Source organism: Talpa europaea (genome assembly GCF_964194135.1).
Source record: "Talpa europaea genome assembly, chromosome: 13".
NCBI classification, from domain to species: domain Eukaryota; kingdom Metazoa; phylum Chordata; class Mammalia; order Eulipotyphla; family Talpidae; genus Talpa; species Talpa europaea.
The window spans coordinates 40,581,807-40,609,042 of record NC_140080.1 but is presented as its reverse complement, the minus strand read 5'-3'; the positions used below and the strand labels follow the sequence as shown (position 1 = coordinate 40,609,042).

Sequence of the window (27,236 nt, the reverse complement as noted above, 5' to 3'; positions counted from 1 at the left end):
CCCCTTGCACAGGAACGGGTTCAAGCTCGCAGTTTGTCAATGCTCTGGCCCTACTTTTCCCTCAGGTGTTAACTCGCGGGGCATTCAAGCCAATGATTTATGGCAGATGGATGTCACCCACTTCCCTTCTTTTGGTCGCTTATCTTCTCTCCATGTCACAGTCGATACCTTTTCAGGATTTCTATGGGCCACAGCTCAGCCCGGCGAACGTTCGTTCTCTTCATGTAATATTTGTCATCTCTACTCGGCATTTGCAGTAATGGGCCAGCCTTCCTGCATTAAAACTGATAATGGCCCAGCTTATACTTCTAAATCTCTTACTGCCTTTTTATTTGACTGTGGCATTCAGCACACTACTGGTATTCCTTATAACCCCACAGGTCAAGCTATTGTGGAACGTGCTAATGGACTTCTTAAACTTTTCCTTACAAAACAAAAGGGGGAATGCTCCTCCCCTCGTGCTCAACTTTTTAAAGCTCTATTCACATTAAATCATCTACAGTATAGAGGCACACCTCGGAACCTAGTTACACTCCATTTCTTCACACCGAAGGAAAATTATCAGAAACCTTCAGTGTTACACAAAAAACTGCCTAATCCAAACTGGTTAGGCCCAGCTCCTTTAATCTCATGGGGAAGAGGGTCCTTCAAGGGCTCCATCCGTATCTATATGTCACAACCTTCAAAAAATACCTGAAACCAATCCCCCCTTTCACTGGAAACTTTGTCTTTCTACATACGGCACTCTTATCTTTTTAGAAGGTGGTTGTGTTCTACAAAAGTGGGAACTGCAGGGGCTCACAGTCCAAAACAAAAGGAAATGTTTCAAAGGCCCTCCATGGAATTGCACAATGCCACACATAAATGTTTCAGCTGATTGGGATCCAGGATTGGCTGGCTCCTTATTTTGTTTGCGTTGTAATACTCAGTGTTCCCCTCTTAAAACAAGATCTTGGCGTGCAGCTACACCTTATTTCCCTTACACAATACACCAGGTCAAGCTTCCTTTACCCAAGGACAGTTTATTTGGGATTTTACTGATAATCACAACTTTTCTAAGGTTTGCACCTCCCGTCCCTATTTGCTTCCCTTATCTCCTACTCTCCCCTTACGTTCACGGGATAATAGTACTTTTCCAAAAGGTACTACAGTCACCTCTTGTATTGATTCTTGGGTTTTATCTAAACACTCAATTTTCTTTATTAAACAACATATGCATGCATGGATTCCAGTCAATCTGACTTGTCCATGGGACGGCAGTTTCCCTTTAAATCAATTAGTTCAGGCTTTAGACCGAGTTTGCTGTGCGTGCCACTTTTTAGGCACATTCATTGCTGGAATCATATTCTTAGTCTCCTTGGCTGCCACTGCAGCAATGGCATCTACTGCATTGGCAAATCATTATAAAACTGCCAATGAGGTACATCAATATATGACCAATACTACTCAGGACTTGCTGTAACAGGTGCACATTGACCAGCAGATTTTAACTAGATTAGATGCTCTTGAATCATCAGTGCTATGGCATGGTGAACATCAACAAGCCTTATGGACTCGTTCTCTTCTGAGATGTGATTCGGGATTTATCCGGTTATGTGTCACTAATTACACTGCTAAAAATTTAACTTCCTATTCCTGGGATTTTCATAAAAAGGATTTGTTAAGAGCTTTCAGCTCTCCACTGGCCTCCTCTGCTGATGATATGCAAGAACGATTGTCAATCCAGTTGGACCAGTTTAACAGGCAAACATCTCAAGAAACCATCCATGGCCTTTTGGCTTTTTCATCCCTTACAAATCCAAAAAATTGGCTGACCAGCCTATCCCTACAATCACTTATCCAATTGCTGCTCATTATTTTTCTTGCTGTTATCCTCTTTTTAATAGGATGCTACTGCTATCACCCGATACAAGTCAGAAGTCAAAAACGAGCAATGAGGATACTTTGCCTAGTCTATCGTCCACCTGGAAATCCATCCTACTTCCCCTCCACTCATCTTTCCTCTCTTTAAATAAAAAAAAAAGGGGGACATGTGGGTCTGCTAGACTTAAGTGGCTGCTAGACTTAAGTAGCCTGCTCAGCCACCATTATGGTTACCTAAAGTTCTGCATTCCCATACAAAGGTCAGAACTGTTCAGTCACAGTCATATGAGCCAAACCTTGCAAGGTGCCTTTCATATCAATCAAGAGCAGAAAGCCTGATCACTGCAGGAAGGGTATGCATCACGAGGTATGACTAGGAATTCCCAGGGGGGCTGAGGATGGCTGCATAAACTTACTCCTGACTCACACATCATGAGGTATGACCAGGAACACCCAGAGGCAGAGGACCAATGTATGACAAGGGACCACAGAAGCTGATCAGTGGAATGCCTTGTTGATAAGATTAGGACTGTGGCCTAGGGTCTGGGGTCTAGTTTCCAGTTTTGATGACAACACTTCTTCATCAAGCTGATAACCTGGTCAGCAACCTCATGTGCCCACAAGCCCCAGATGACATTCCTGAGTTTCACCCATCCTTTCTCCTTGTCCTCTTAACTTAGTACATAGCTGATGATCTATGATTATTCTATCAATAAAAACGGTCAGGTTCTTGCTCTCAGCAACATCCTGCCTCGTGCAGCCTGCTGCACGACTCCCGTGTCTTATCAGTGTGGTGTTGCACGACACAACAAGGGCATCTAATGTGCATCAAAGCACCAGCATTCATAAGGAGCCCCTTACCCTCCAGAATGTTCACTTCAACATTTTTATTGGATAGTTTCCACAAATAAGCTATTGGACTATGTTTGAGAGATCTTGGAAAATAAACCCTATAAACCCTGGCAGATCCCTATTCTCAGGGTTTCCTATTTGGAAGATATCATTGCAAGTAGGATGAGTATGTTACTGCTGATCAGCAAATGAAGTCAAAGTATTTTGCTTCCCTCAGAGAAATTGAAAATATTTTTATTCTTCCTCATGGGAGGCCTTCAGATTCTTGGAGAAAGCTTTCTTGTTCTCCTCCCATACCTGGCCAGGTTCTCTTTCATGAGCTAAACACAGGCAGACACTTCATTCTATTTCAGTCTTTCCTACCATTTCTCATTCTGCATCTTCCCCTTTTATAAGAATGTAACAAAAGTTTCAGGTACAGCAGGACAACAGGTCATGATGTTAGGATTCCAACCTACCACCAAGAATCTTGGATGAGGGGCACTGCCTCTTTGAGGCTAAGTTACCTCACTTATAAAATTAAAATAATAATATTTATATAAAATTAAAATAATATTTATTCCACATGTTTAGAATTATAATGGTCAACGTGTATTAAGTATTAACTATATCAAGGTGTATTAATTTTTCAGCCATACATTCTGGGTTGTTGTGAGAACAACATGAGATATTATATGTGTATCTGCAATAACTAACATTTAGAAAGTGCTCAGTAAATATTAGGTCCAGAGTTAATGAGGAATTGAGAGAGGATTAAAACAATCACTTAGGATCATAGAGTTAATTACTGCTGCAATCTAGACAGAGTTCACGTTCTTCTCTGAACCTTTTATATCAAATTGAAACTCAATGAGGACGAGAGTGAGTTTTCCTCCGGCTCTGATTCAAGGTTTACTGCTGTCCCCAATGGGGTTGTAGTTAGCAAAAGAAAGGTGATAGGAGAAGACAGTTCAACAATAGTAGCTAAGGTGAAATTGCAACTGTTTCACATGGAAGATACTCTCACAGATATTGAAAAGTAAAGCATTTTAAAATTCAGATTCACAATTGTGAGAAATACAACTGTAAGCAAACCCACCATATAAATTCCAAGTGTGATGCTTTCTTAGAGATTGTTTCTTTTTTTTTCTTTTTAGATTTATTTATTTATGTATACAAGAGCTGGGGTACAGGCCAGAGATGTGGGGGGTGAGAGGATTCACCAAAGACAGGGTGGGGAACAGAACAGGTGGATAGATGGAAGTATACTGCTGAGAGGCGCAGTGGGCGAGTCAGGAGAGGTCTGCTGCGCCATGAGGGTTGCTCCCTGGCCAGGGATCGAACTTGTGCTGCAGAGGCTGCGGACAGCTTCGTAGATTGCGTCTTAACCCCTTGTGACACCAGGGAGGCCCAGAGAGATCATTTATGGCAAGGAAATGCCATAAATCTGGAAAAAATGTAACCGAATTCTTCTTTTTGAATCAAAAATATATTATTTGGTGGTGCTGGCACCAAAATATAATTCAAGGTAAAACAAAGAACATACAATTGGTTTGACCAAATTCAGTTATATAAAAGCAAAAAAGTTTGTTAAGATAAGTGCAGGATTTGGCATCAGGAAACCTTAGAATTATAGTGGCCAATGGTTTGAATTCGGATGTTTCTACTTTCTAGCTGTGAACACTCTGAAACATGAAGATAATTACTCTTTGTAGTGTGGTACCAATATACCACTAACTTAAGTTCTTTCTCTCTGGATTTTAAATCTTCATTTTAAACATGAGAATGGAGGAAATCAGGAGTTTGCAAAGTATGACTCCTATTCAAAGATCTGGCCCACCACCTTCTTTGTAACTCCAGTGCTATCAGAACAAGTCCTGCCTGTCTGTCTGCACATGATCTTTGGCTGCTTCTGAGCTACAACAGCATAATCCAGTGGTTGTGAAAGAGACTGAATGGCCACAACCTAAAATATCTGTTATTTAGCCCATTAAAAGAAAACTCTGTCAAGGCTAAATGAAGCTCAAATTCCCTCACTTAGGTGTCTGGTAACTCCAGGCATTATTTTTACTGAGAAATTGCAACACTTCCCATTTTTCATTATATTATGTCCCTTCAGGAAAATTACCTTGTCAGCGTCTCTCTTCGCTTTTGCTCTGGATTCAGCTTCTTTTTTCTCCTTTGCTTCTTGCTGGCTGTAAGAGGGAAGGAGATGGGCAGGAAGATAAGCACTGTAGCAACCATATTTATTCTTTTTTTTTTAATTTTACCTTTTTAATTTTATTTTTTACATCATTGTTCATTTTTAAACAATACCCTCCCCCTCAGGTTAGTCCCCATAGAGTTTCCTTCACCAATGCACCCATGCACCATCACCTCAGGCCCCTGTGCTCCTCCCTCCCGCCCTGGGGCCCCTCTCCCTCCTCCTCCCCTGCAGGATGTCTCTCCTCTCTAATTGTCTGTTTTTGCTTTGTTGTGTTTTGGAGTGTTATTATTTTTTCACATTGATGTCTTATTTGGTTCCCCTGTATTCGTGCTATAAGTGAAACCATCCTACATTGCTGGTGGGACTGGGATCAGAAGAATCCCACTGTAAGCTGGTCCAACCTCTACGAAAAGCTGTTTGGAGGTTCCTCAGTCTACTAAAAATGGAGCTACCATATGACCGGGCAATTCCACTCCTAGATATCTACCCAAAGGACACAAAAACATTGATTCAAAAGAGCACCTGTACCACTATGTATATTGCAGCACTATTTACACTAGGTAAAACCTGGAAACAACCCAAATGCACAAAAATAGATGACTGGATCAAGAAGATGTGGTACATATACACCATGGAATATTACTCAGCAATCAAAAACAAAAAACTCATGCCATTTACAGCAATGTGGATAGAGCTAGAGGGAATTATGAAATAAACCAGAAGGAAATAAACCAGAAGGAAAAAGAAAAATATCACAACCATATTTATTCTAAAGGAGAAGTCATCTCTCTAGATAGACATAGCCCATTACTTTTATACCTCTACCAACTTAGTGTGGGAGGAGTAAGGCCACTGTACACTTCTCCATATTGTTCTTTTTAGTGCTACTTAAAGAATAAGACACACATGCCACACTGAATCAGTAAATAAAATATCTGTTATTGAAAAGTAAAGCAGTATTGATATTGAAAATATCAGCGGTAAAATATCAGTCTGTTTCTTTCAGAAACTAAAGAGGTTGTCCTTCTCCCCAGAAAGAAACTAGGACACTTAAAAACAATGACTTGATGTTAAGAAACTGTCAATGCTTAGCGCTGATAATGAATACATCCTTAGATTATTCTGGCAGTGTGCATGCAGACAGCTCAAGTTCCAGTCCTTGGGTGCCATCAGCTCTGGGGGAATCTGCTCTTAACACAAGGTCCTCCCTTGACACTGATTCAAGTACCTTGCAGAACACTACAGAGAAGCGAGCTAAATACATGGCTTTGTAGTAGTAAAAAGATACTCAATGCAATACACTCTTTTCATTAGCAACTTCCTGGAAGAACACTTTGACAGCTCCTCTCTCACCCACCCAGGGCTGACTCCTCTCAGCAGCAGCGGGGGCTGTGGTTCAGCGCTACTCACAAGAAGGCTTCACACATGGAGCAGGTGTTGCCGTGCATCTTCCCATCTGGGCCCTTGATGGGGTCATTCTCTCTGGTGCAGGGAAGGCGACCATCCCTTATGTAATTACGGTATTCACTGCACAGCTCCTGCCAAGTGAGGGAGGATTTGATCAGAACACTGAATGGTGGAAACCTGTTTCTGGGGAAAGTAGAATATTTGTGTGATGCTCTGAAACAACTACCTGAACTGCTTCTCTCTTGACTTTCTCAGCCTCAGCATTCTCCTTTTCGTTTTCATCATTATTTTTCTTCTCTACTTCCAGTTTGCTACAATGAATAAAAGAAAATACAAGTGAAATACAATTTCTTAACCTTTTAGGTAATGAATTTTAAGGAGGATTTGGGACCTCCCAGACCAAACATAAGATTCAGTTTTCAGTACAAATGTATTCACTTCCAGAAGTGCTATTGCTTGGCCCAACAATGCAGATCAATTCAGCAGCTTATAATTTCCCTTTGCAAAATAAAACTCCCATGTTCAGTTTTCCTAGTATGTGATCTTATTTCTATACGTTTGTGACTTCAATGAATGATCTTGGAAAGCCACAATTGACTTTTTTTTTTCTTTCAGGTATTCAAAGTTTTATTTATAATTTTTAAGGATATTTATTTATGCATACAAGAACTGGGGTATAGACCAGAGGTGCAGGAGAGTGAGAGGATTCACCAGAGACAGAGTGACACACAGAACAGGCAGATATACTGAAATACACTGCTAAGGGGAGCAGCAGACAAGACAGGATGGGACTGCTGCACCATGTGGGCAGCTCCCTGGCTGGGGATCAAACTCGTGCTGCAGTGGCTGTGGAGAGCTTCAGAGGCTGTGTCTTAATGTCTTACACCACCAGGGAGGCCCCACAATTGACTTTTTTAATTGTACAAGTTTACTCTAACTAAATAACTATCATATCAATGGTGAAAGCGAGGGGTCGTAGCAAGTTGAACAATGGACCCCTAGTAAAAATAAACAATACTTCATGTATAAACCTTTTAGGTATTAATAGAATTAATATTCAAGCTGAAATTTGAGTTTTAGAGTGTAACAATGATTCAGGTTCAGGAAGAGCCAACACCAATTTTTGAGCTTGATCATGAGCCTAATATTTTGCCATTCTTACCATTTTCTACTGAAATGGGGCATATGAAAGGGAAAGATCTTTAGTATTTATTACATCTCATCAAGGCATTACCATAGTACCATCACAGCAGTGAGAGAAAAGTCCTGATTCTTTTACTCGCAGGCCACTGTTTATCCCACTGGCCATCTCTGTCAATCTCCTCTATTAAGGAACTATGTATCTAAACTTAAGACTGGACCCACATGTGTGAAAGTTAAAAAACAACAATTAGGGCCTCTCCCGTGGTGCAAGGGGTTAAGATGCTGCACTAAGAAACTCTCCTCAGCCACTGCAGCATGAGTTTGATCCCCAGCCAGGGAGGTGACCCACATGGAGCAGCGGACCTCTCCTGCCTTGCCCACTGCTCCTCTCAGCAGTGTATTTCCGTCAGTCCACCTGTTCTGCTCCCCACTCTGTCTCTGGTGGATCCTCTCATCCCATACACCTCTGGCCTGTACCCCAGTTCTTGTATGCATAAAAAAATAAATCTTTAAAAAAATGAAAATATCAAATCTATTTCAACAGATATTACTTAAAGGTATTTCTTAATTGTAGCTTGAGATTCTGTAGGGGATTAGGAAGGAGGAGAACGAGAGGTGGCAATAATCAGTTTCACTATTGCCCTCACCACCGGAGCTCTGATCTCATTCAGCAAATCAATGACTTATAAGGCCCTGGGCCTGGTTTAATGGAAAGACACTAGAAAACAGCTATGGCAGGGGTCTGCCTCTTAGAAGTTTCACTGTCTCCACTAAGCCACTTCAACGTATTTATCCTTTCAACATATTATCCTGAAAGGATAAATATTTACCATATTTACAATTGTAATATGATCTTCTCTACTTGTTTAAGTTATTTTTTAATACTTTATTTTATATAATTCTTACATCATTTTGCATCTTTGCACTATGTATGCATTTTCAATTCCCCAAACAATTGCACCCCCCCTTATTTTGCTAGTTCTTCCTCTCCCCGCCGATCCCTCCCGCCTCCCCCCACCCCTGTAGTGTGTCTCTGGTTTATAGTTGCTTGTTGATTTTGATGATTACTTTGTATTGATTAGTCTTTTTCCTGGTCTCTTATTTAGGTTTTCTAAATTCCTGCTATGAGTGAGACCATCCAGTATTTTTCTTTTTCTTTCTGACTTATTTTGCTGATCATGATCCCTTCTAGCTCTATCCATATTGCTGCAAACTGCATGTGTTTATCTTTTTTGGTTGCTGAGTAATATTCCATGGTGTATATGTACCACATCTTCTTGATCCAGTCATCTATTTTTGGCATTTGGGTTGTTTCCATATCTTACCTATTGTAAATAGTGCTGCTATAAACATAGGGGTGCAGGTGCCCTTTTGGAGTTACTGTTTCTGTGTCATTTGGGTAAATACCTAGGAGTGGAATTGCTGGATCATATTGTTTAAGTTATTTTAAAAGTCTTTATACACTGTCCCCACAGACATCTGTCCAACTGGCTTTTCCTCAATCAATATATGAATAAATTCACAGGAATAAAAAAATGTCAGGTGTGGGACAGAGACCACAGATATCGTCCCATTCAGATCACCAGACTCTGCTCACTCTTTGCTGGGGCTGATGATTATCAAGTGTTCAAAGCCTATTAGCACAGAATTAAGACTTTGCTCATGACTTAAGCAGGCAATAGAAGGATAACTGAATACAGAATAACACTGTCCCCTGTGATTTAATGTTACTAAAAGTCCTGTGTATATGCTTCCAAGATTATCTAGCATGCCACACTGAGAAATGTGCAGCGTATACATAATTCTCAAGAAGATGAACGTCAGGGCTGGTGGCTGGTGAGAGGTTCTGGAGAGGTAAGGGGGATACTCACAAGAGGCTCACGCACAGGGCGCACTTGTTTCCATACATTTTGCCATCTGGACCACGAACAGGGTCGCTCTCCCTGGTGCAACTAAGCTTGCCATCCCTCACGTGGCTGCGAAATTCACTGCACAAATCCTAGAAAATGAAGAAGATACTTTCTCAAATCAGTTTTCTATGCTTTCTGCATCACTGCCTACCATGAGGAATATGTCGGAGACAAAAACATTGTGATTACAACTAGCGGTACATTAGTATGTATGCAATTTCCATCACACTCCAGAATTGTCCTGTCATGGGGGGTGGATCTGCAAGTATTTATCAGGATAATTGTCCTGAAGGAGGGGACAACATAGGTATAGAAGGAGACTGACAAATTTGTAGACTAAGGTATAATATTTTTGAGTGTGTTCTGTTGCACACTATAGTCTATAAAGCTATGAAAGATCAAAGGTGAGGCCATTAAACAGGCCATTATGGGAGGTTTCGTGCAGGAAATGAGAATATTGCTGAGTCTTCATGAGAAGAAAGAATCCTTCCACATTTACTTGGATGGACCTTGCTGCATTATGCTAGTGGTAATGAGTAGAAAAGGGCTTGACAAATACTGCATGATGTCACTTCCATGTAGACTCTAAATGAGCCAAACTAGCCTCACAGAGAGCAGAGTGGTGGGGACCACGGCCTGGAAGGTTGGGGAAGGCCTATGGCAAGACGTTGGTCAGAGGGTACAAGCGTCCAGTTAAAAGGTGAATAATTCTGGGGGTCTAGGACACTGCATGATGATAACAGCTAATAATCCTGTATGACATACTTGAACGTTGTTAAATGAATAAACCATAAATGTTCTCATGACAAAAAGAAACGGGAATTATGTGAGGCATCAGCTAACATGATGGTGGCAATCATTTTGCAATATATAAATGATCGAATAAGCATGTTGGACACCCCTTACAATCTTTACAATGTTACATGTCGAGTGTAGTCAACGGTGAGAGAACCACGAAATAACAATAATGTGCAAAAAAGGGAGAGAATATTATGAAGCCTCGATTTGTTTTTAGAAAGCTGAAAGAGATAAAACATGATCAAACTAAGATAAAGATAAATCTGAAAAAAAGAGATAGAATGAAGAGAACAGGTAAGAGATGCCAAGAGAAACTGACCCCTTTCTGGGTGATACTTGGTAACGTCTGGGGTGTAGGATGTGGATTTGAAAGAGAAGACCACGGAGAAGAGTGAAGAAAAGGGAAAGGTGTGAGACCATGGCACAGACATCAGGCCGAAATAATTTTCCAGTTCTGAATTACTCATAAAAAATATGGTTCTAGCTAACATAAGTTATGTACATTGAAGTTAACAAATAGTAAAAATTGGCTTTCACAATTCATTTGATAGTGAAAACCTAAAACAAGTCAAATATGAGGACTAGATCTTACCAAGTTAATCGCCATTCCACTTTTTATGAATCAAACCCTATTTTAGAGAAAAAAATGTTGGCACGTGACATGAGCATTCCTGAGAAAAGTACCTCTGTTGTTTGTCTTTTAGCCTTTGGTCTTGCTGCATCTTCTTGTTTACTGTAAGATAAAAGGGAAAAAAGGGAGAGAGAAGAAGTCAGTCTTAACACAGTAGAAAAGCTCCTCCACATGTAGGTTGATCATTCACTGCTTTTACTACTCAAAGATCTACTCATCATAGGCTGTGATAAGTTACAATGATTCCTCCCGGGAAGAGAACAGGATTCAAGAGAAAGTCCTTTAATTAGTAAATAAACCTATTTAGTTCCCCAGCAAACAGACTGCAGTAAGACTTTCTTGTTTATTTATTCTTTTGCATCTGCAACAGCTCTTCATGTAGTTTCTAGAAGGAGGCTGTAGAGCATGGTGATCAAGAAGAAAGACTGGAGCCAGATCACGTAAGGAACACACAAGTGTCTTAACCTCTCTGTGCCTTCCTCACCATTAAATCGAGAAGGGTTGAGAGAGGGAGGAGAGGTAACAAGAATATTCTTCTCAACAGATTGTTGTGAGCATTAAATGAGATGGTCCATGTAAAATAATTAGAACAAGTTTCTGGTACCTAATAAAGGGAATGAAAAGTAATGTAAGTGACCGGCATGAGTATTATAATCATTACTGAAAGTGAACCCTCCAAAAGCAGGCATATGACAAAAAAGAAAAGAGAGTGATAGCTCTTATCTATTTTGATCACTGAGTCTTGAAATCAAAATTAGTGTTCTACATCTATAACACACTGGATTTCTAAGGCAAATAATTTAAATTAAATGATTTTTGAAGGGTCTCCCTGGTGGCACAGGTGGTTGAGCGGAGCTCTGTGAAGCTGTCTGCATCATCTGCACTGTGGGTTCGATCAGGGCTGGCCGGGGAGATACCCACATCACTGGCAGACCTCTCCTGTCCCGCCCACTGCCCCCTTCCGTGTATTTCAGTAGATCTGCCTACTCTGCCCCCTCATCTGTCTCTGATGAATCCTCTCACCCTCCCGTGCAGCTGGCCTATAACCCGGTTCTTGTATCAATAAATAAATCTTTCAAAGAAAATTAAAAAACAATTCATGAAAACATTTTAATATGTTTCATTCAACACAAGAGTGAAACACAGTTTTCTCATTGACCAAATTAAACCACTTTTTTTGAAAGTTGGAAAAATTATTTGCCAATGCTATGAAAATGTGCAAGAATGGACTCTGGAGGGAGGTATGAGTCTCAGGAGAGTATGGGTCTTTGCTAACGTATACATAAAATATGGTGTAGTAAAATTTATTTCTTTTTAAAAAAGTAATTTTTATGTTACTGTGAGAAACGAACATACTCCAGAATTGTAGTTTCTCTCATACTTCTTTATAAGAAACTGATCTAAAGTTGACCATGAATCTAAATTGACTGAAAAACATTAGCATTTTCTTTCCACAATGGGAAATTACCAGAGGAAGCAGCAGAGCTGACCATTAAGGGACAAACTTCCTTCCATTTCACTCAAAGAAATAACAAACTGAACCAAGCCTAATTCCACACAAATGTAACAACAAGCAATTGCTCATGGCTTTGCTAAATAAATGACTATATCCTGTCGACACCTTACAGTGAGGTCTATTAACAATTTATTTTTCCTGTGTTGACATCTCCATCATTCTTGTATTCTCTAGGCATTAATTTTTTGGGCCCTGTGATAATATAAAACCTAGGCCTTGTGATAATATAAAACCAATTTGTTCTGGAGACTGTGAAGATTAAATGAGTTCAGGTAGCAAAATTCTTAGCAGGTGTGTGCTGATGTCACATGTTCAATAAATGTTGGTTTTCGGGCCTCTCCAGTGGCACGTCGGCTTGAGGGCAGTGCTGTGAAGCTGTCCGCAGTCTCTACGGTGCGGGTTCAATCCCGCCTGGCCAGGGAGATACCCACATGGCGCAGCAGACCTCTCCTGTCTCACCCACTGCTCCCCTCAGCAGTGTTTTTCTGTCTATTCTGTTTTTCCCTCTATCTCTGGCGAATTCTCTCAGCCTCCTGCACTCCAGCCTGGACCCCAGTTCTTGTATAAATAAAATAAATCTTCAAAGAAATAAAAGAAATAAATGTTGGTCTTCATGATTATATGATCTTCATTTGATTCCATCTATTAAAACTTTACTGCTTCTGTGGTGCAAACACTGGAACTAATGTTGCTCTCTACCAAGGAAGACTCAATGATTGAATCCTTTCAGAGACTCCAGGCATATATTAAATAAATAGGAGCATCCCATGCTTGGGATAAAGATCAAAAGACTTAAGGGACATCATAGACGATGGTTTGAGGGGAGAGCTCAAGTCACCTAAAGTTATACTTCAGTTCTTATGAATGGGTGGCCAATTCCTCCACAGCAGAGCCACCATTTCTGAAGCAGGCGTAACCCACTTGAGCTACTATGATTGCAAAGTTCACATGGGGTCCAAAATATCTCCCCTAGCTCTTGCCCATTTTAATTCTATTCCTTGAGGTCACACACAATGAGTAGGAGTAAGGATAGTAAACTAAAATCGTTTATAAAACTTGCCGTGCATCTTACTGATTTATTGCATGTACTCTCATCCATGTCCTATTTCTGATACTCCTTCAGAAAACTAAAAGTCATTAGCAGGGTTATCATCTCCTCTTGTCTGAATAGAATATTCTGAGTTTTTTGGGAGGGTCCTAAAAGAAATGATTCTGCATCTCTCACTATCACAATCATTATCAATATGATAATCAGCTCTACACAAGTCCGCATGATTTTGGGTTTGTGATTTTTTTTTTTTTTTAAGTACACTTGAATGTAGTGCCGCAAATGAAGAGCTACAGTGAAGAGGGAAGAGCACTATTCAGGGTTATAGGAAAAATGCTCTTAGCAGTTGCTCTCCCCACTCAGAAGCCGGGTGCTACTCACAAGAAGACGTCACACATGTAGCACTCATTGCCATACATCTTCCCATCAGGGCCTCTCACGGGGTTGTCCTCTCTGGTGCACCCAAGCCCCCCATTCGTCCTCCATTGCTGGTATTTGCGGCACACTGCCTGTGAAGCCAAGGAGGGCAGATGAGGTGCTGCATACAGGTTGGATCAGAATGCACACACTGCTTAAATTGAGGGGCCTCCTCTAGTGGGGTGAGGGGTTAAGTCACAGCACTGTCCAGCTACTGGCAGCTACTGCAACATGAGTTCGATCCCCTGCAGGGAGCTGACCCATATGGCGCAGCTGACCTCTCCTGACTCGCTTAATGCTCCCCTCAAAAGTGTACCTCGGTAGATCTGCCTGTTCTGCTCCCCATTCTGTCTCTGGTGAATCCTCTCACCTCCTGAATCTCTGTCCTACACCCTAGATCTTGTGTACATAAATAAACAAAAGCAGATTTAAAAAAAAAAAATAGCTTAAGTTGAAACTTTCGATGGCATGGCTTTTTTTAAAATTCTTAACTTTTGAGACATGAATACTTTTAAGCAGTAAAATTTATGGATCCTCCACCTAGAAATGGTCACCTTGAACATTGCTAAATGCATAAAACATAAATGTTCTCATGACAAAAAGAAATGGGAATTATGTGAGGCATCAGCAACATGATGGTGACAATCATTTTGCAATATATAAATGCTCGAATAAGCATGTTGGACACGCCTTACAATCTTTACAATGTTACATGTTGAGTGTAGTCAATGGTGAGAGAACCATGAAATTACAATAATGTGCAAAAAAGGGAGAGAATATTACGAAGCCTTGATTTGTCTTTAGAAAGCTGAAAAAGAAGAGATAAAAACATGATCAAACTAAGATAAAGATAAATCTGAAAAAAAGAGATAGAGAGGAGAGAACAGGTAAGAGGTGCCAAGAGAAACTGACCCCTTTCTGGGTGCTACTTGGTAACATCTGGGGTGTGGGATGTGGATTTGAAAGAGAAGACCACGGAGAAGAGTGAAGAAGAGGGAAAGGGGTGAGACCATGGCACACATCAGGCCGAAATAATTTTCCAGTTCTGAATTACTCATAAAAAATATGGTTCTAGCTAACATAAGTTATGTACATTGAAGTTAACAAATAGTAAAAATTGGCTTTCACAATTCATTTGATAGTGAAAACCTAAAACAAGTCAAATATGAGGACTAGATCTTACCAAGTAAATCGCCATTCCACTTTTTATGAATCAAACCCTATTTTAGAGAAAAAAATGTTGGCACGTGACATGAGCTTTCCTGAGAAAAGTACCTCTGTTGTTTGTCTTTTCTGTCTTGCTGCATCTTCTTGTTTACTGTAAGATAAAAGGGAAAAAAGGGAGAGAGAAGAAGTCAGTCTTAACGCAGTAGAAAAGCTCCACCACAGGTATGTTGATCATTCACTGCTTTGACAACTCTCAAGCAAACCCAAAGATCTACTCATCATAGACTATGATAAGTTACAATGATTACTCCTGGGAAGAGAATGGGATTCAAGAGAAAGTCCTTTAATTAGTAAATAAACCTATTTAGTTCCCTAGCAAACAGACTGCAGTAAGACATTCTTGTTTATTTATTCTTTTGCATCTGCAACAGCTCTTCATAAAGTGGTACCATGTAGTTTCTAGAAGGAGGCATTAGAGCATGGTGATCAAGAGGAAAGACTGGAGCCAGATCACGTAAGGAACACACAAGTGTCTTAACCTCTCTGTGCCTTCCTCACCATTAAATCGAGAAGGGTTGAGAGAGAGAGGAGAGGTAACAAGAATATTCTTCTCAACAGATTGTTGTGAGCATTAAATGAGATGGTCCATGTAAAATAATTAGAACAAATTTCTGGTACCTAATAAAGGGAAGTAAAGGTAATGTAAGTGACTGGCATGAGTATTATAATCATTACTGAAAGTGAACCCTCCAAAAGCAGGCATATGACAAAAAAGAAAAGAGAGTGATAGCTCTTATCCATTTTGATCACTGAGTCTTGAAATCAAAATTAGTGTTCTACATCTATAACACACTTGGATTTCTAAGGAAAATAATTCAAATTAAATAATTTATGAAGGGCCTCCCTGGTGGCACAGGTGGTTGAGCGCAGCTTTGTGAAGCTGTCTGCATCTTCTGCACTGTGGGTTTGATCAGGGCTGGCCGGGGAGATACCCACATCACTGGCAGACCTCTCCTGTACCGCCCACTGCCCCCTTCCATGTATTTCAGTAGATCTGCCTACTCTGCCCCCTCATCTGTCTCTGATGAATCCTCTCACCCTCCCGTGCAGCTGGCCTATAACCCGGTTCTTGTATCAATAAATAAATCTTTCAAAGAAAATTAAAAAACAATTCATGAAAACATTTTAATATGTTTCATTCAACACAAGAGTGAAACACAGTTTTCTCATTGACCAAATTAAACCACTTTTTTTGAAAGTTGGAAAAATTATTTGCATATACTATGAAAATGTGCAAGAACGGGCTATGGAGGGAGGTATGAGTCTCAGGAGAGTATGGGTCTTAGCTAACGTATCCATAAAATATGGTGTAGTAAAACTTTATTTCTTTAAAAAGTAATTTTTATGTTAATGTGAGAAACGAACATACTCCAGAATTGTAGGTTCTCTCATACTTCTTTATAAGAAACTGATCTAAAGTTGACCATGAATCTAAGTTGACTGAAAAACATTAGCATTTTCTTTCCACAATTGGAAATTACCAGAGGAAGCAGCAGAGCTGACCATTAGGGGACAGACTTCCTTCCATTTCACCCAAAGAAATAACAAACTGAACCAAGCCTAATTCCACACAAATGTAACAACAAGCAGTTGCTCATGGCTTTGCTAAATAAATGACCATACACTGTCTACACCTTATAGTGAGGTCTATTAACAATTTATTTTTCCTGTGTTGACATCTCCATCATTCTTGTATTCTCTAGGCCTTAATTTTTTGGGCCTTGTGATAATATAAAACCTAGGCCTTGTGATAATATAAAACCAATTTGTTCTGGAGACTGTGAAGATTAAATGAGTTCAGGTAGCAAACTTCTTAGCAGGAATGTGCTGATGTCACATGTTCAATAAATGTTGGTTTTCGGGCCTCTCCAGTGGCACGTCGGCTTGAGGGCAGTGCTGTGAAGCTGTCCGCAGTCTCTACGGTGCGGGTTCAATCCCGCCTGGCCAGGGAGATACCCACATGGCGCAGCAGACCTCTCCTGTCTCACCCACTGCTCCCCTCAGCAGTGTTTTTCTGTCTGTTCTGTTTTTCCCTCTATCTCTGGCGAATTCTCTCAGCCTCCTGCACTCCAGCCTGGACCCCAGTTCTTGTATAAATAAAATAAATCTTAAAAAAAATATAAGAAATAAATGTTGGTCTTCATGATTATATGATCTTCATTTGATTCCATCTATTAAAACTTTACTGCTTCTGTGGTGCAAACACTGGAACTAATGTTGCTCTCTACCAAGGAAGACTCAATGGTTGAATCCTTTCAGATACTGCAGGCATATATTAAATAAATAGGAGCATCCCATGCTTGGGATAAAGACCCAAAGACTTAAGGGACATCATAGACGATTGTTTGAGGGGAGAGCTCAAGTCACCTAAAGTTATACTTCAGTACTTATGAGTGGGTGGTCAATTCCTCCACAGCAGAGCCACCATTTCTGAAGCAGGCGTAACCCACTTGAACTATTATGATTTTCAAAGTTCACATGGTGTCCAAATCTGACTCCCCTAGCTCTTGCCCATTTTAATTCTATTCCTTGAGGTCACACACAATGAGTAGGAACAAGGATAGTAAACTAAAATCGTTTAAAAACTGGCCATGCATCTTACTGATTTATTGCATGTACTCTCATCCATGTCCTATTTCTGATACTCCTTCAGAAAACTAAAAGTCATTAGCAGGGTTATCATCTCCTCTTGTCTGAATAGAATATTCTGAGTTTTTTTGGAAGGTCCTAAAAGAAATGATTCTGCATCTCTCACTATCACAATCATTATCAACATGATAATCAGCTCTCCACATGATTTTTGGGTTTGTGTTTTTTTTTTTTTTTTTTTTTAAGTTCACTTGTATGTGGTGCTGCAAACGAAGAGCTACAGTGAAGAGGGAAGAGCACTATTCAGGGTTATAGGAAAAATGCCCGTAGCAGTTGCTCTCCCCACTCAGAAGCCGGGTGCTACTCACAAGAAGGCGTCACACATGTAGCACTCATTGCCATACATCTTCCCATCAGGGCCTCTCACGGGGTCGTCCTCTCTGGTGCACCCAAGCCCCCAATTCCTCCTCAATTCACGGTATTTGCTGCACACTGCCTGTGAAGCCAAGGAGGGCAGATGAGGTGCTGCACACAGGTTGGATCAGAATGCTTAAATTGAGGGGCCTCCTCTAGTGGGGTGAGGGGTTAAGTCACAGCACTGTCCAGCTACCGGCAGCCACTGCAACATGAGTTTGATCCCCTGCAGGGAGCTGACCCATATGGCGCAGCTGACCTCTCCTGACTTGCTTAATGCTCCCCTCAAAAGTGTACCTCGGTAGATCTGCCTGTTCTGCTCCCCATTCTGTCTCTGGTGAATCCTCTCACCTCCTGAATCTCTGGCCTACACCCTAGATCTTGTGTACATAAATAAATAAGAGCAGATATTTAAAAAAAATAGCTTAAGTTGAAACTTTCAATGGCATGGCTTTTTTTAAAATTCTTAACTTTTGAGACATGAATACTTTTAAGCAGTAAAATTTATGGATCCTCCACCTAGAAATGTTCACCTTGAACGTTGCTAAATGCGTAAAACATAAAGGTTCTCATGATAAAAAAAATGGAAATTATGTGAGGCATCAGCTAACATGATGGTGGCAATCATTTTGCAATATATAAATGCTCGAATAAGCATGTTGGACACGCCTTACAATCTTTACAATGTTACATGTTGAGTGTAGTCAATGGTGAGAGAACCATGAAATTACAATAATGTGCAAAAAGGGGAGAGAATATTACGAAGCCTCGATTTGTCTTTAGAAAGCTGAAAAAGAAGAGATAAAAACATGATCAAAATAAGATAAAGATAAATCTGAAAAAAAGAGATAGAGAGGAGAGAACAGGTAAGAGGTGCCAAGAGAAACTGACCCCTTTCTGGGTGCTACTTGGTAACGTCTGGTGTGTGGGATGTGGATTTGAAAGAGGAGACCACGGAGAAGAGTGAAGAAGTGGGAAAGGTGTGAGACCATGGCACAGACATCAGGCCGAAATAATTTTCCAGTTCTGAATTACTCATAAAAAATATGGTTCTAGCTAACATAAGTTATGTACATTGAAGTTAACAAATAGTAAAAATTGGCTTTCACAATTCATTTGATAGTGAAAACCTAAAGCAAGTCAAATATGAGGACTATCTCTTACCAAGTAAATCGCCATTCCACTTTTTATGAATCAAACCCTATTTTAGAGAAAAAAATGTTGGCACGTGACATGAGCTTTCCTGAGAAAAGTACCTCTGTTGTTTGTCTTTTCTGTCTTGCTGCATCTTCTTGTTTACTGTAAGATAAAAGGGAAAAAAGGGAGAAAGAAGAAGTCAGTCTTAACACAGTAGAAAAGCTCCTCCACAGGTATGTTGATCATTCACTGCTTTGACAACTCTCAAGCAACCCCAAAGATCTACTCATCATAGACTATGATAAGTTACAATGATTACTCCCGGGAAGAGAATGGGATTCAAGAGAAAGTCCTTTAATTAGTAAATAAACCTATTTAGTTCCCTAGCAAACAGACTGCAGTAAGACATTCTTGTTTATTTATTCTTTTGCATCTGCAACAGCTCTTCATAAAGTGGTACCATGTAGTTTCTAGAAGGAGGCATTAGAGCATGGTGATCAAGAGGAAAGACTGGAGCCAGATCACGTAAGGAACACACAAGTGTCTTAACCTCTCTGTGCCTTCCTCACCATTAAATCGAGAAGGGTTGAGAGAGGGAGGAGAGGTAACAAGAATATTCTTCTCAACAGATTGTTGTGAGCATTAAATGAGATGGTCCATGTAAAATAATTAGAATAATTTTCTGGTACCTAATAAAGGGAAGTAAAGGTAATGTAAGTGACTGGCATGAGTATTATAATCATTACTGAAAGTGAACCCTCCAAAAGCAGGCATATGACAAAAAAGAAAAGAGAGTGATAGCTCTTATCCATTTTGATCACTGAGTCTTGAAATCAAAATTAGTGTTCTACATCTATAACACACTTGGATTTCTAAGGCAAATAATTCAAATTAAATGATTTATGAAGGGCCTCCCTGGTGGCACAGGTGGTTGAGCGCAGCTCTGTGAAGCTGTCTGCATCTTCTGCACTGTGGGTTTGATCAGGGCTGGCCGGGGAGATACCCACATCACTGGCAGACCTCTCCTGTCCCGCCCACTGCCCCCTTCCGTGTATTTCAGTAGATCTGCCTACACTGCCCCTCATCTTTCTCTGATGAATCCTCTCACCCTCACATGCAACTGGCCTGTAAGCTGGTTCTTGTATCAATAAATAAATCTTTCAAAGAAAATTTAAAACAATTCATGAAAACATTTTAATATGTTTCATTCAACACAAGAGTGAAACACAGTTTTCTCATTGACCAAATTAAACCTTTTTTTTTTGAAAGTTGGAAAAATTAATTGCATATGCTATGAAAATGTGCAAGAATGGACTATGGAGGGAGGTATGAGTCTCAAGAGAGTATGGGTTTTTTGCTAACGTATCCATAAAATATGGTGTAGTAAAACTTTATTTCTTCTTAAAAAGTAATTTTTATGTTAATGTGAGAAACGAACATGCTCCAGAATTGTAGGTTCTCTCATACTTCTTTATAAGAAACTGATCTAAAGTTGACCATGAATCTAAGTTGACTGAAAAACATTAGCATTTTCTTTCCACAATGGGAAATTACCAGAGGAAGCAGCAGAGCTGACCATTAGGGGACAGACTTCCTTTCATTTCACTCAAAGAAATAACAAACTGAACCAAGCCTAAGTCCACACAAATGTAACAACAAGCAGTTGCTCGTGGCTTTGTTAAATAAGTGACCATATCCTGTCTTCACCCTACAGTGAGGTCTATTAACAATTTATTTTTCCTGTGTTTACATCTCCATCATTCTTGAGTTCTCTAGGCCTTAATTATTTTGGGCCTTGTGATAATATAAAACCAATTTGTTCTGGTGACTGTGAAGATTAAATGAGTTCAGGTAGCAAAATTCTTAGCAGGTGTGTGCTGATGTCACATGTTCAATAAATGTTGGTTTTCGTGCCTCTCCAGTGGCACGTCGGCTTGAGGGCAGTGCTGTGAAGCTGTCCGCAGTCTCTACGGTGGGGGTTCAATCCCGGCTGGCCAGGGAGATACCCACATGGTACAGCAGACCTCTCCTGTCTCACCTACTGCTCCCCTCAGCAGTGTTTTTCTGTCTGTTCTGTTTTTCCCTCTATCTCTGGCAAATTCTCTCAGCCTCCTGCACTCCAGCCTGGACCCCAGTTCTTGTATAAATAAAATAAATCTTAAAAAAAATATAAGAAATAAATGTTGGTTTTCATGATTATATGATCTTCATTTGATTCCGTCTATTAAAACTTTACTGCTTCTGTGGTGCAAACACTGGAACAAATGTTGCTCTCTACCAAGGAAGACTCAATGGTTGAATCCTTTCAGAGATTCCAGGCATAAATTAAATAAATAGGAGCATCCCATGCTTGGGATAAAGACCCAAAGACTTAAGGGACATCATAGACGATTGTTTGAGGGGAGAGCTCAAGTCACCTAAAGTTATACTTCAGTCCTTATGAGTGGGTGGCCAATTCCTCCACAGCAGAGCCACCATTTCTGAAGCAGGCGTAACCCACTTGAGCTACTATGATTGCAATGTTCACATGGGGTCCAAATCTGTCTCCCCTAGCTCTTGCCCATTTTAATTCTATTCCTTGAGGTCACACACAATGAGTAGGAATAAGGATAGTAAACTAAAATCGTTTATAAAACTTGCCATGCATCTTACTGATTTATTGCATGTACTCTCATCCATGTCCTATTTCTGATACTCCTTCAGAAAACTAAAAGTCATTAGTAGGGTTATCATCTCCTCTTGTCTGAATAGAGTATTCTGAGTTTTTTTGGAAGGTCCTAAAAGAAATGATTCTGCATCTCTCACTATCACAATCATTATCAACAAGATAATCAGCTCTCCACATGATTTTTGGGGTGTGATTTTTTTTTTTTTAAGTTCACTTGAATGTGGTGCTGTAAATGAAGAGCTACAGTGAAGAGGGAAGAGCACTATTCAGGGTTATAGGAAAAATGCTCTTAGCAGTTGCTCTCCCCACTCAGAAGCCGGGTGCTACTCACAAGTAGGCGTCACACATGTAGCACTCATTGCCATACATCTTCCCGTCAGGGCCTCTCATGGGGTTGTCCTCTCTGGTGCACCCAAGCCCCCCTTTCCTCCTCAATTCGCGGTATTTGCTGCACACTTCCTGTGAAGCCAAGGAGGGGAGGTGAGGTGCTGCACACAGGTTGGATCAGAATGCACACACTGCTTAAATTGAGGGGCCTCCTCTAGTGGGGTGAGGGGTTAAGTCACAGCACTGTCCAGCTACCGGCAGCCACTGCAACATGAGTTTGATCCCCTGCAGGGAGCTGACCCATATGGCGCAGCTGACCTCTCCTGACTCGCTTAATGCTCCCCTCAGCAGTATACCTCGGTAGATCTGCCTTCTGCTCCCTATTCTGTCTCTGGTGAATCCTCTCACCTCCTTAATCTCTGGCCTACACCCTAGATCTTGTGTACATAAATAAACAAAAGCAGATATTTTAAAAAAAAATAGCTTAAGTTGAACCTTTCAATGGCATGGCTTTTTTTTAAATTCTTAACTTTTGAGACATGAATACTTTTAAGCAGTAAAATTTATGGATCCTCCACCTAGAAATGGTCACACAGGCACACAGGTACATGCACACACATAAGACCACAAACAAATGTTTCATACAGTTTCTGGGAGCTCGGAAGCTCCCTGAAAGCCATTTCTGGATAGCAGGCTCATGTGCCTCTAAATTGTCTGAGAAGGTTTTCTCACCTCAAAGTAAGTCACTGAGTCAGACTGTCTTTTATTTACTGCTCTGCCATTCAAGTTTTTCTTTTCATATTCTGTGAGTCTAAAAAGAGAGTGATTAAAAAAGAGATGTCAGAATCACAGAATCCCCCATAAAAAGTGATCTCATTTCATTGTTACAGTTAGTATATACTAAGTTCTCACTTAGCATATGCTAAGTTCTCACCTTTGCACATGCTGCCAACTCCTCACCCTTGAAAGCAGCAAAACCTTTACCACGATCTCAGTTCACAGGTAGGAAGACAGAGTGTATAACTTGCCCCAGGACCTGGAGCTACTAAGTGTAGACTGAGGATTTAAAAGCTTATCCAGAGATGGTTGCCTAAACTTCCAATACTCACAACTGTACCTCCGATTACTAGCTCACTTTGTTTTAAGCTGCCAGTGATTCGCCACCCACCATCATCCTTGAGATCCTTTCGTAGGTCATTCCATCCTGAAGTCCTTAAGCCAAACTGTTGGAAAGTTCTTTCTGGCACTGCACTGAGCCTACCTTCTGGGACTTTCACTGGTCCCACTGCCATCCATGGAGACAACTGAGAATTAGGCCTGTGTACACATTTAAAGAACAAAAACTACCTGTGTATTTCAAAGTTATGACTTTCCCCCTAAATAAATGTGCCAAGCCTTAACAATTCTCAAAAGACATTTTTATACATTTCTCCAAACAGGCATTTCCTCCAAATACATTTTTATTTTCCTGTTGAAGGTGGCTTTCACATAATTAAAACAAAAGAAATGAAGCAAAAAGCTAATCCCAATTCAGGGCTCACATTCTCTAGAATTCCTTCCATAGTAACAATAATTGTCCGGGGGAAGAGAGAAATCTTAAACAAATATCACTCACATAAATTTACAGTGAATGAGGGCGATTAGTACTATGAAGGAAAAGTCTTGGTTACTAGGAAAGAGAAATCAGGGGTTAGGGACACAGAGAAGGCCTCAGCGGAGCTGTGGAAACTGACAAACACATGGGAGAGGAGAGGTGAACCTCCCCAGATCCCAGTCATTGCTTATTCCAAGTCTTTCCCCACCCCGGTCCCAATTCCTGGGTATGAACGGAAGCAGTGATCTGATACTGACATGCCTGCTTCATGACTTGTTGTGTGAGATAAGCTGATTTCATGTCCATTCTGCAACCTTATATCGCCACAGGGACTTACCCTGTGCCTGATTTGCAGGACTTATTCTGTGATAATTAAGACACCATACAAAAAAAAAAAGGTATCACAAAAAGAAAATGAAAAGAAACGAGCACAATTTAAGGAAGAAAATCTGGTAAAACAAACAAAAACAAACAAAAGAAAACCAATGAAGCACAAAGGACAAAACCCTCCATTATTTCCCAGCCACAGTGCCACTCACATGATGGCCTGACACATGTAGCAAGTGGTGTCGTACATCTTCCCATCAGGGCCCCGGATGGGGTCGCCCTCCCTGGCGCACGGGATTCTTCCATTCACCGCAAAGCGGTGGTAGTCATCGCACACATCCTGCCAGGACAGAGAAAGTAAGTCGAGGCACGTTTCATTCTGATCCCAAGCAGACCACTGAAACACCTACACTGGCCCAGACTAATGTGACATTTCTCTGAGCCCTGAATTTTATTTTATTTTTATTTATTTATTTTTTCCTTAGAAGTACCAGGGTGTAGACCAGAGGTATGAGTGTGGAGGGGGGCGGTGGTTAAGGGTGTGAGAGGATTCACCAGAGACAGAGTGGGGAGCAGAAGAGACAGATCTACTGAAATACACCGCTGAGGGGAGCAGCCAGTGAGACAGGAGAGGTCTGCTGCACCATGTGAGTTGCTCCCTGGCGGGGGTCAATTTGATCTGCAGTGGCTGTGGACAACTTCATAGGTTGTGTCTTAACCCCCTGCGCTACCAGGGAGCCCCAGACAGATCATTTCTAATGTCAATAACCTTTCTGGGAGCAAGGAAATGCCATAAATATGGAAAAAATGTAACTGAATTCTTCTTTTTGAACCAAAAATATATTATTTGGTGGTGCTGGCACCAAAATATAATTCAAGGTAAAACAAAGAACATACAACTGGTTTGACCAAATTCAGTCATATAAAAGCAAAAAGTTCGTTAAGATAAGTGCAGGATTTGGCATCAGGAAACCTTAGAATTATAGTGGCCAATGGTTTGAATTCGGATGTTTCTACTTTCTAGCTGTGAACACTCTGAAACATGAAGATAATTACTCTTTGTAGTGTGGTACCAATATACCACTAACTTAAGTTCTTTCTCTCTGGATTTTAAATCTTCATTTTAAACATGAGAATGGAGGAAATCAGGAGTTTGCAAAGTACGACTCCTATTCAAAGATCTGGCCCACCACCTTCTTTGTAACTCCAGTGCTATCAGAACAAGTCCTGCCTGTCTGTCTGCACATGACCTTTGGCTGCTTCTGAGCTACAACAGCATAATCCAGTGGTTGTGAAAGAGACTGAATGGCCACAACCTAAAATATCTGTTATTTAGCCCATTAAAAGAAAACTCTGTCAAGGCTAAATGAAGCTCAAATTCCCTCACTTAGGTGTCTGGTAACTCCAGGCATTATTTTTACTGAGAAATTGCAACACTTCCCATTTTTCATTATATTATGCCCCTTCAGGAAAATTACCTTGTCAGCGTCTCTCTTCGCTTTTGCTCTGGATTCAGCTTCTTTTTTCTTCTTTGCTTCTTGATGGCTGTAAGAGGGAAGGAGATGGGCAGGAAGATAAGCATTGTAGCAAGCATATTTTTTTTTAATTTTACCTTTTATTTTTTTATTTTATTTTATTTTTTTACATCATTGTTCATTTTTAAACAATACCCTCCCCCTCAGGTATAGTCCCCATAGAGTTTCCTTCACCAATGCACCCGTGCATCATAACCTCAGGCCCCTGTGCTCCTCCCTCCCTCCCTCTGATCCCTCTCCCTCCTCTTCCCCTGCAGGATGTCTCTCCTCTATAATTGTCTGTTCTTGCTTTGTTGTGTTTTGGAGTGTTATTATTTTTCACACTGTGTCTTATTTGGTTCCCCTGTATTCCTGCTATAAGCGAAACCATCCTACATTGCTGGTGGGAGTGTAAGCTGGTCCAGCCACTATGGAAAGCTGTTTGCAGGTTCCTCAGTCTACTGAGGCTACCATATGACCTCAGGCTACCATATGACCTCAGGCTACCATATGACCTGGCAATTCCACTCCTAGGAATCTACCCAAAGGACAAAAAAACATTGATTCAAAAGAACACCTGTACCCCTATGTTTTTGCAGCTCCATTTACACTAGGTAAAACCTGGAAACAACCGAAATGCCCAAAAATAGATGACTGAATCAAGAAGATGTGGCATATACACAATGGAATATTATTTAGCAATGAAAATGAAAAACGCATGCCATTTACAGTAAAGTGGATGGAGCTAGAGGGAATTATGCTCAGTGAAATAAACCAGAAGGAAAAAGAAAAATATCACAGCCATATTTATTCTAAAGGAGAAGTCACCTCTCTAGATAGACATAGCCCATTACTTTTATACCTCTACCAACTTAGTGTGTTGTACACTTCTCCATATTGTTCTTTTTAGTGCCACTTAAAGAATAAGACACACATGCCATACCAAATCAGTAAATTGTCATGTTTGTTTCCTTCAGAAACTAAAGAGGTTGTCCTTCTCCCCAGAAAGAATCGAGGATACTTAAAAACAATGACTTGATGTTAAGAAATTGTCAATGTTTAGCGCTGATAAAGAATACATTCTTAGATTATTCTGGCAGTGTGCATGCAGAGAGTGCAAGTTGCAGTCCTTGGGTGCCATCAGCTCTGGGGGTATCTGCTCTTAATATAAGGTCCTCCCTTGACACCAATTTTTGAGCTTGATCATGAGCCTAATATTTTGCCATTCTTACCATTTTCTACTGACATGGGGCATATGAAAGGGAAAGATCTTTAGTATTTATTACATCGCATCAAGGCATTACCATAGTACCATCACAGCAGTGAGAGAAAAGTCCTGATTCTTTTACTCGCAGGCCACTGTTTATCCCACTGGCCATCTCTGTCAATCTCCTCTATTAAGGAACTATGTATCTAAACTTAAGACTGGACCCACATGTGTGAAAGTTAAAAAACAACAATTAGGGCCTCTCCCGTGGTGCAAGGGGTTAAGATGCTGCACTAAGAAACTCTCCTCAGCCACTGCAGCATGAGTTTGATCCCCAGCCAGGGAGGTGACCCACATGGAGCAGCGGACCTCTCCTGCCTTGCCCACTGCTCCTCTCAGCAGTGTATTTCCGTCAGTCCACCTGTTCTGCTCCCCACTCTGTCTCTGGTGGATCCTCTCATC

At 40.7% G+C, this 27,236-nt stretch overlaps 1 protein-coding gene across 1 annotated transcript in view; it reads right to left on the bottom strand.

Moving 5' to 3' along the window:
• SPINK5 (serine peptidase inhibitor Kazal type 5) overlaps window positions 1-27,236 on the bottom strand; it is a gene marked incomplete at both ends in the record, with an annotated part of 83,180 nt that overhangs the window by 20,831 nt on the left and 35,113 nt on the right. Inside the window, 9 exons of the mRNA XM_084252636.1 lie at window positions 4,823-4,889; window positions 6,311-6,438; window positions 6,534-6,618; window positions 9,322-9,449; window positions 10,843-10,891; window positions 13,735-13,862; window positions 22,865-22,943; window positions 24,266-24,393; window positions 25,532-25,598. Of these exons, the coding sequence (XP_084108762.1) occupies window positions 4,823-4,889; window positions 6,311-6,438; window positions 6,534-6,618; window positions 9,322-9,449; window positions 10,843-10,891; window positions 13,735-13,862; window positions 22,865-22,943; window positions 24,266-24,393; window positions 25,532-25,598 (859 nt within the window). The remainder of the gene's footprint in view (window positions 1-4,822; window positions 4,890-6,310; window positions 6,439-6,533; window positions 6,619-9,321; window positions 9,450-10,842; window positions 10,892-13,734; window positions 13,863-22,864; window positions 22,944-24,265; window positions 24,394-25,531; window positions 25,599-27,236) is intronic.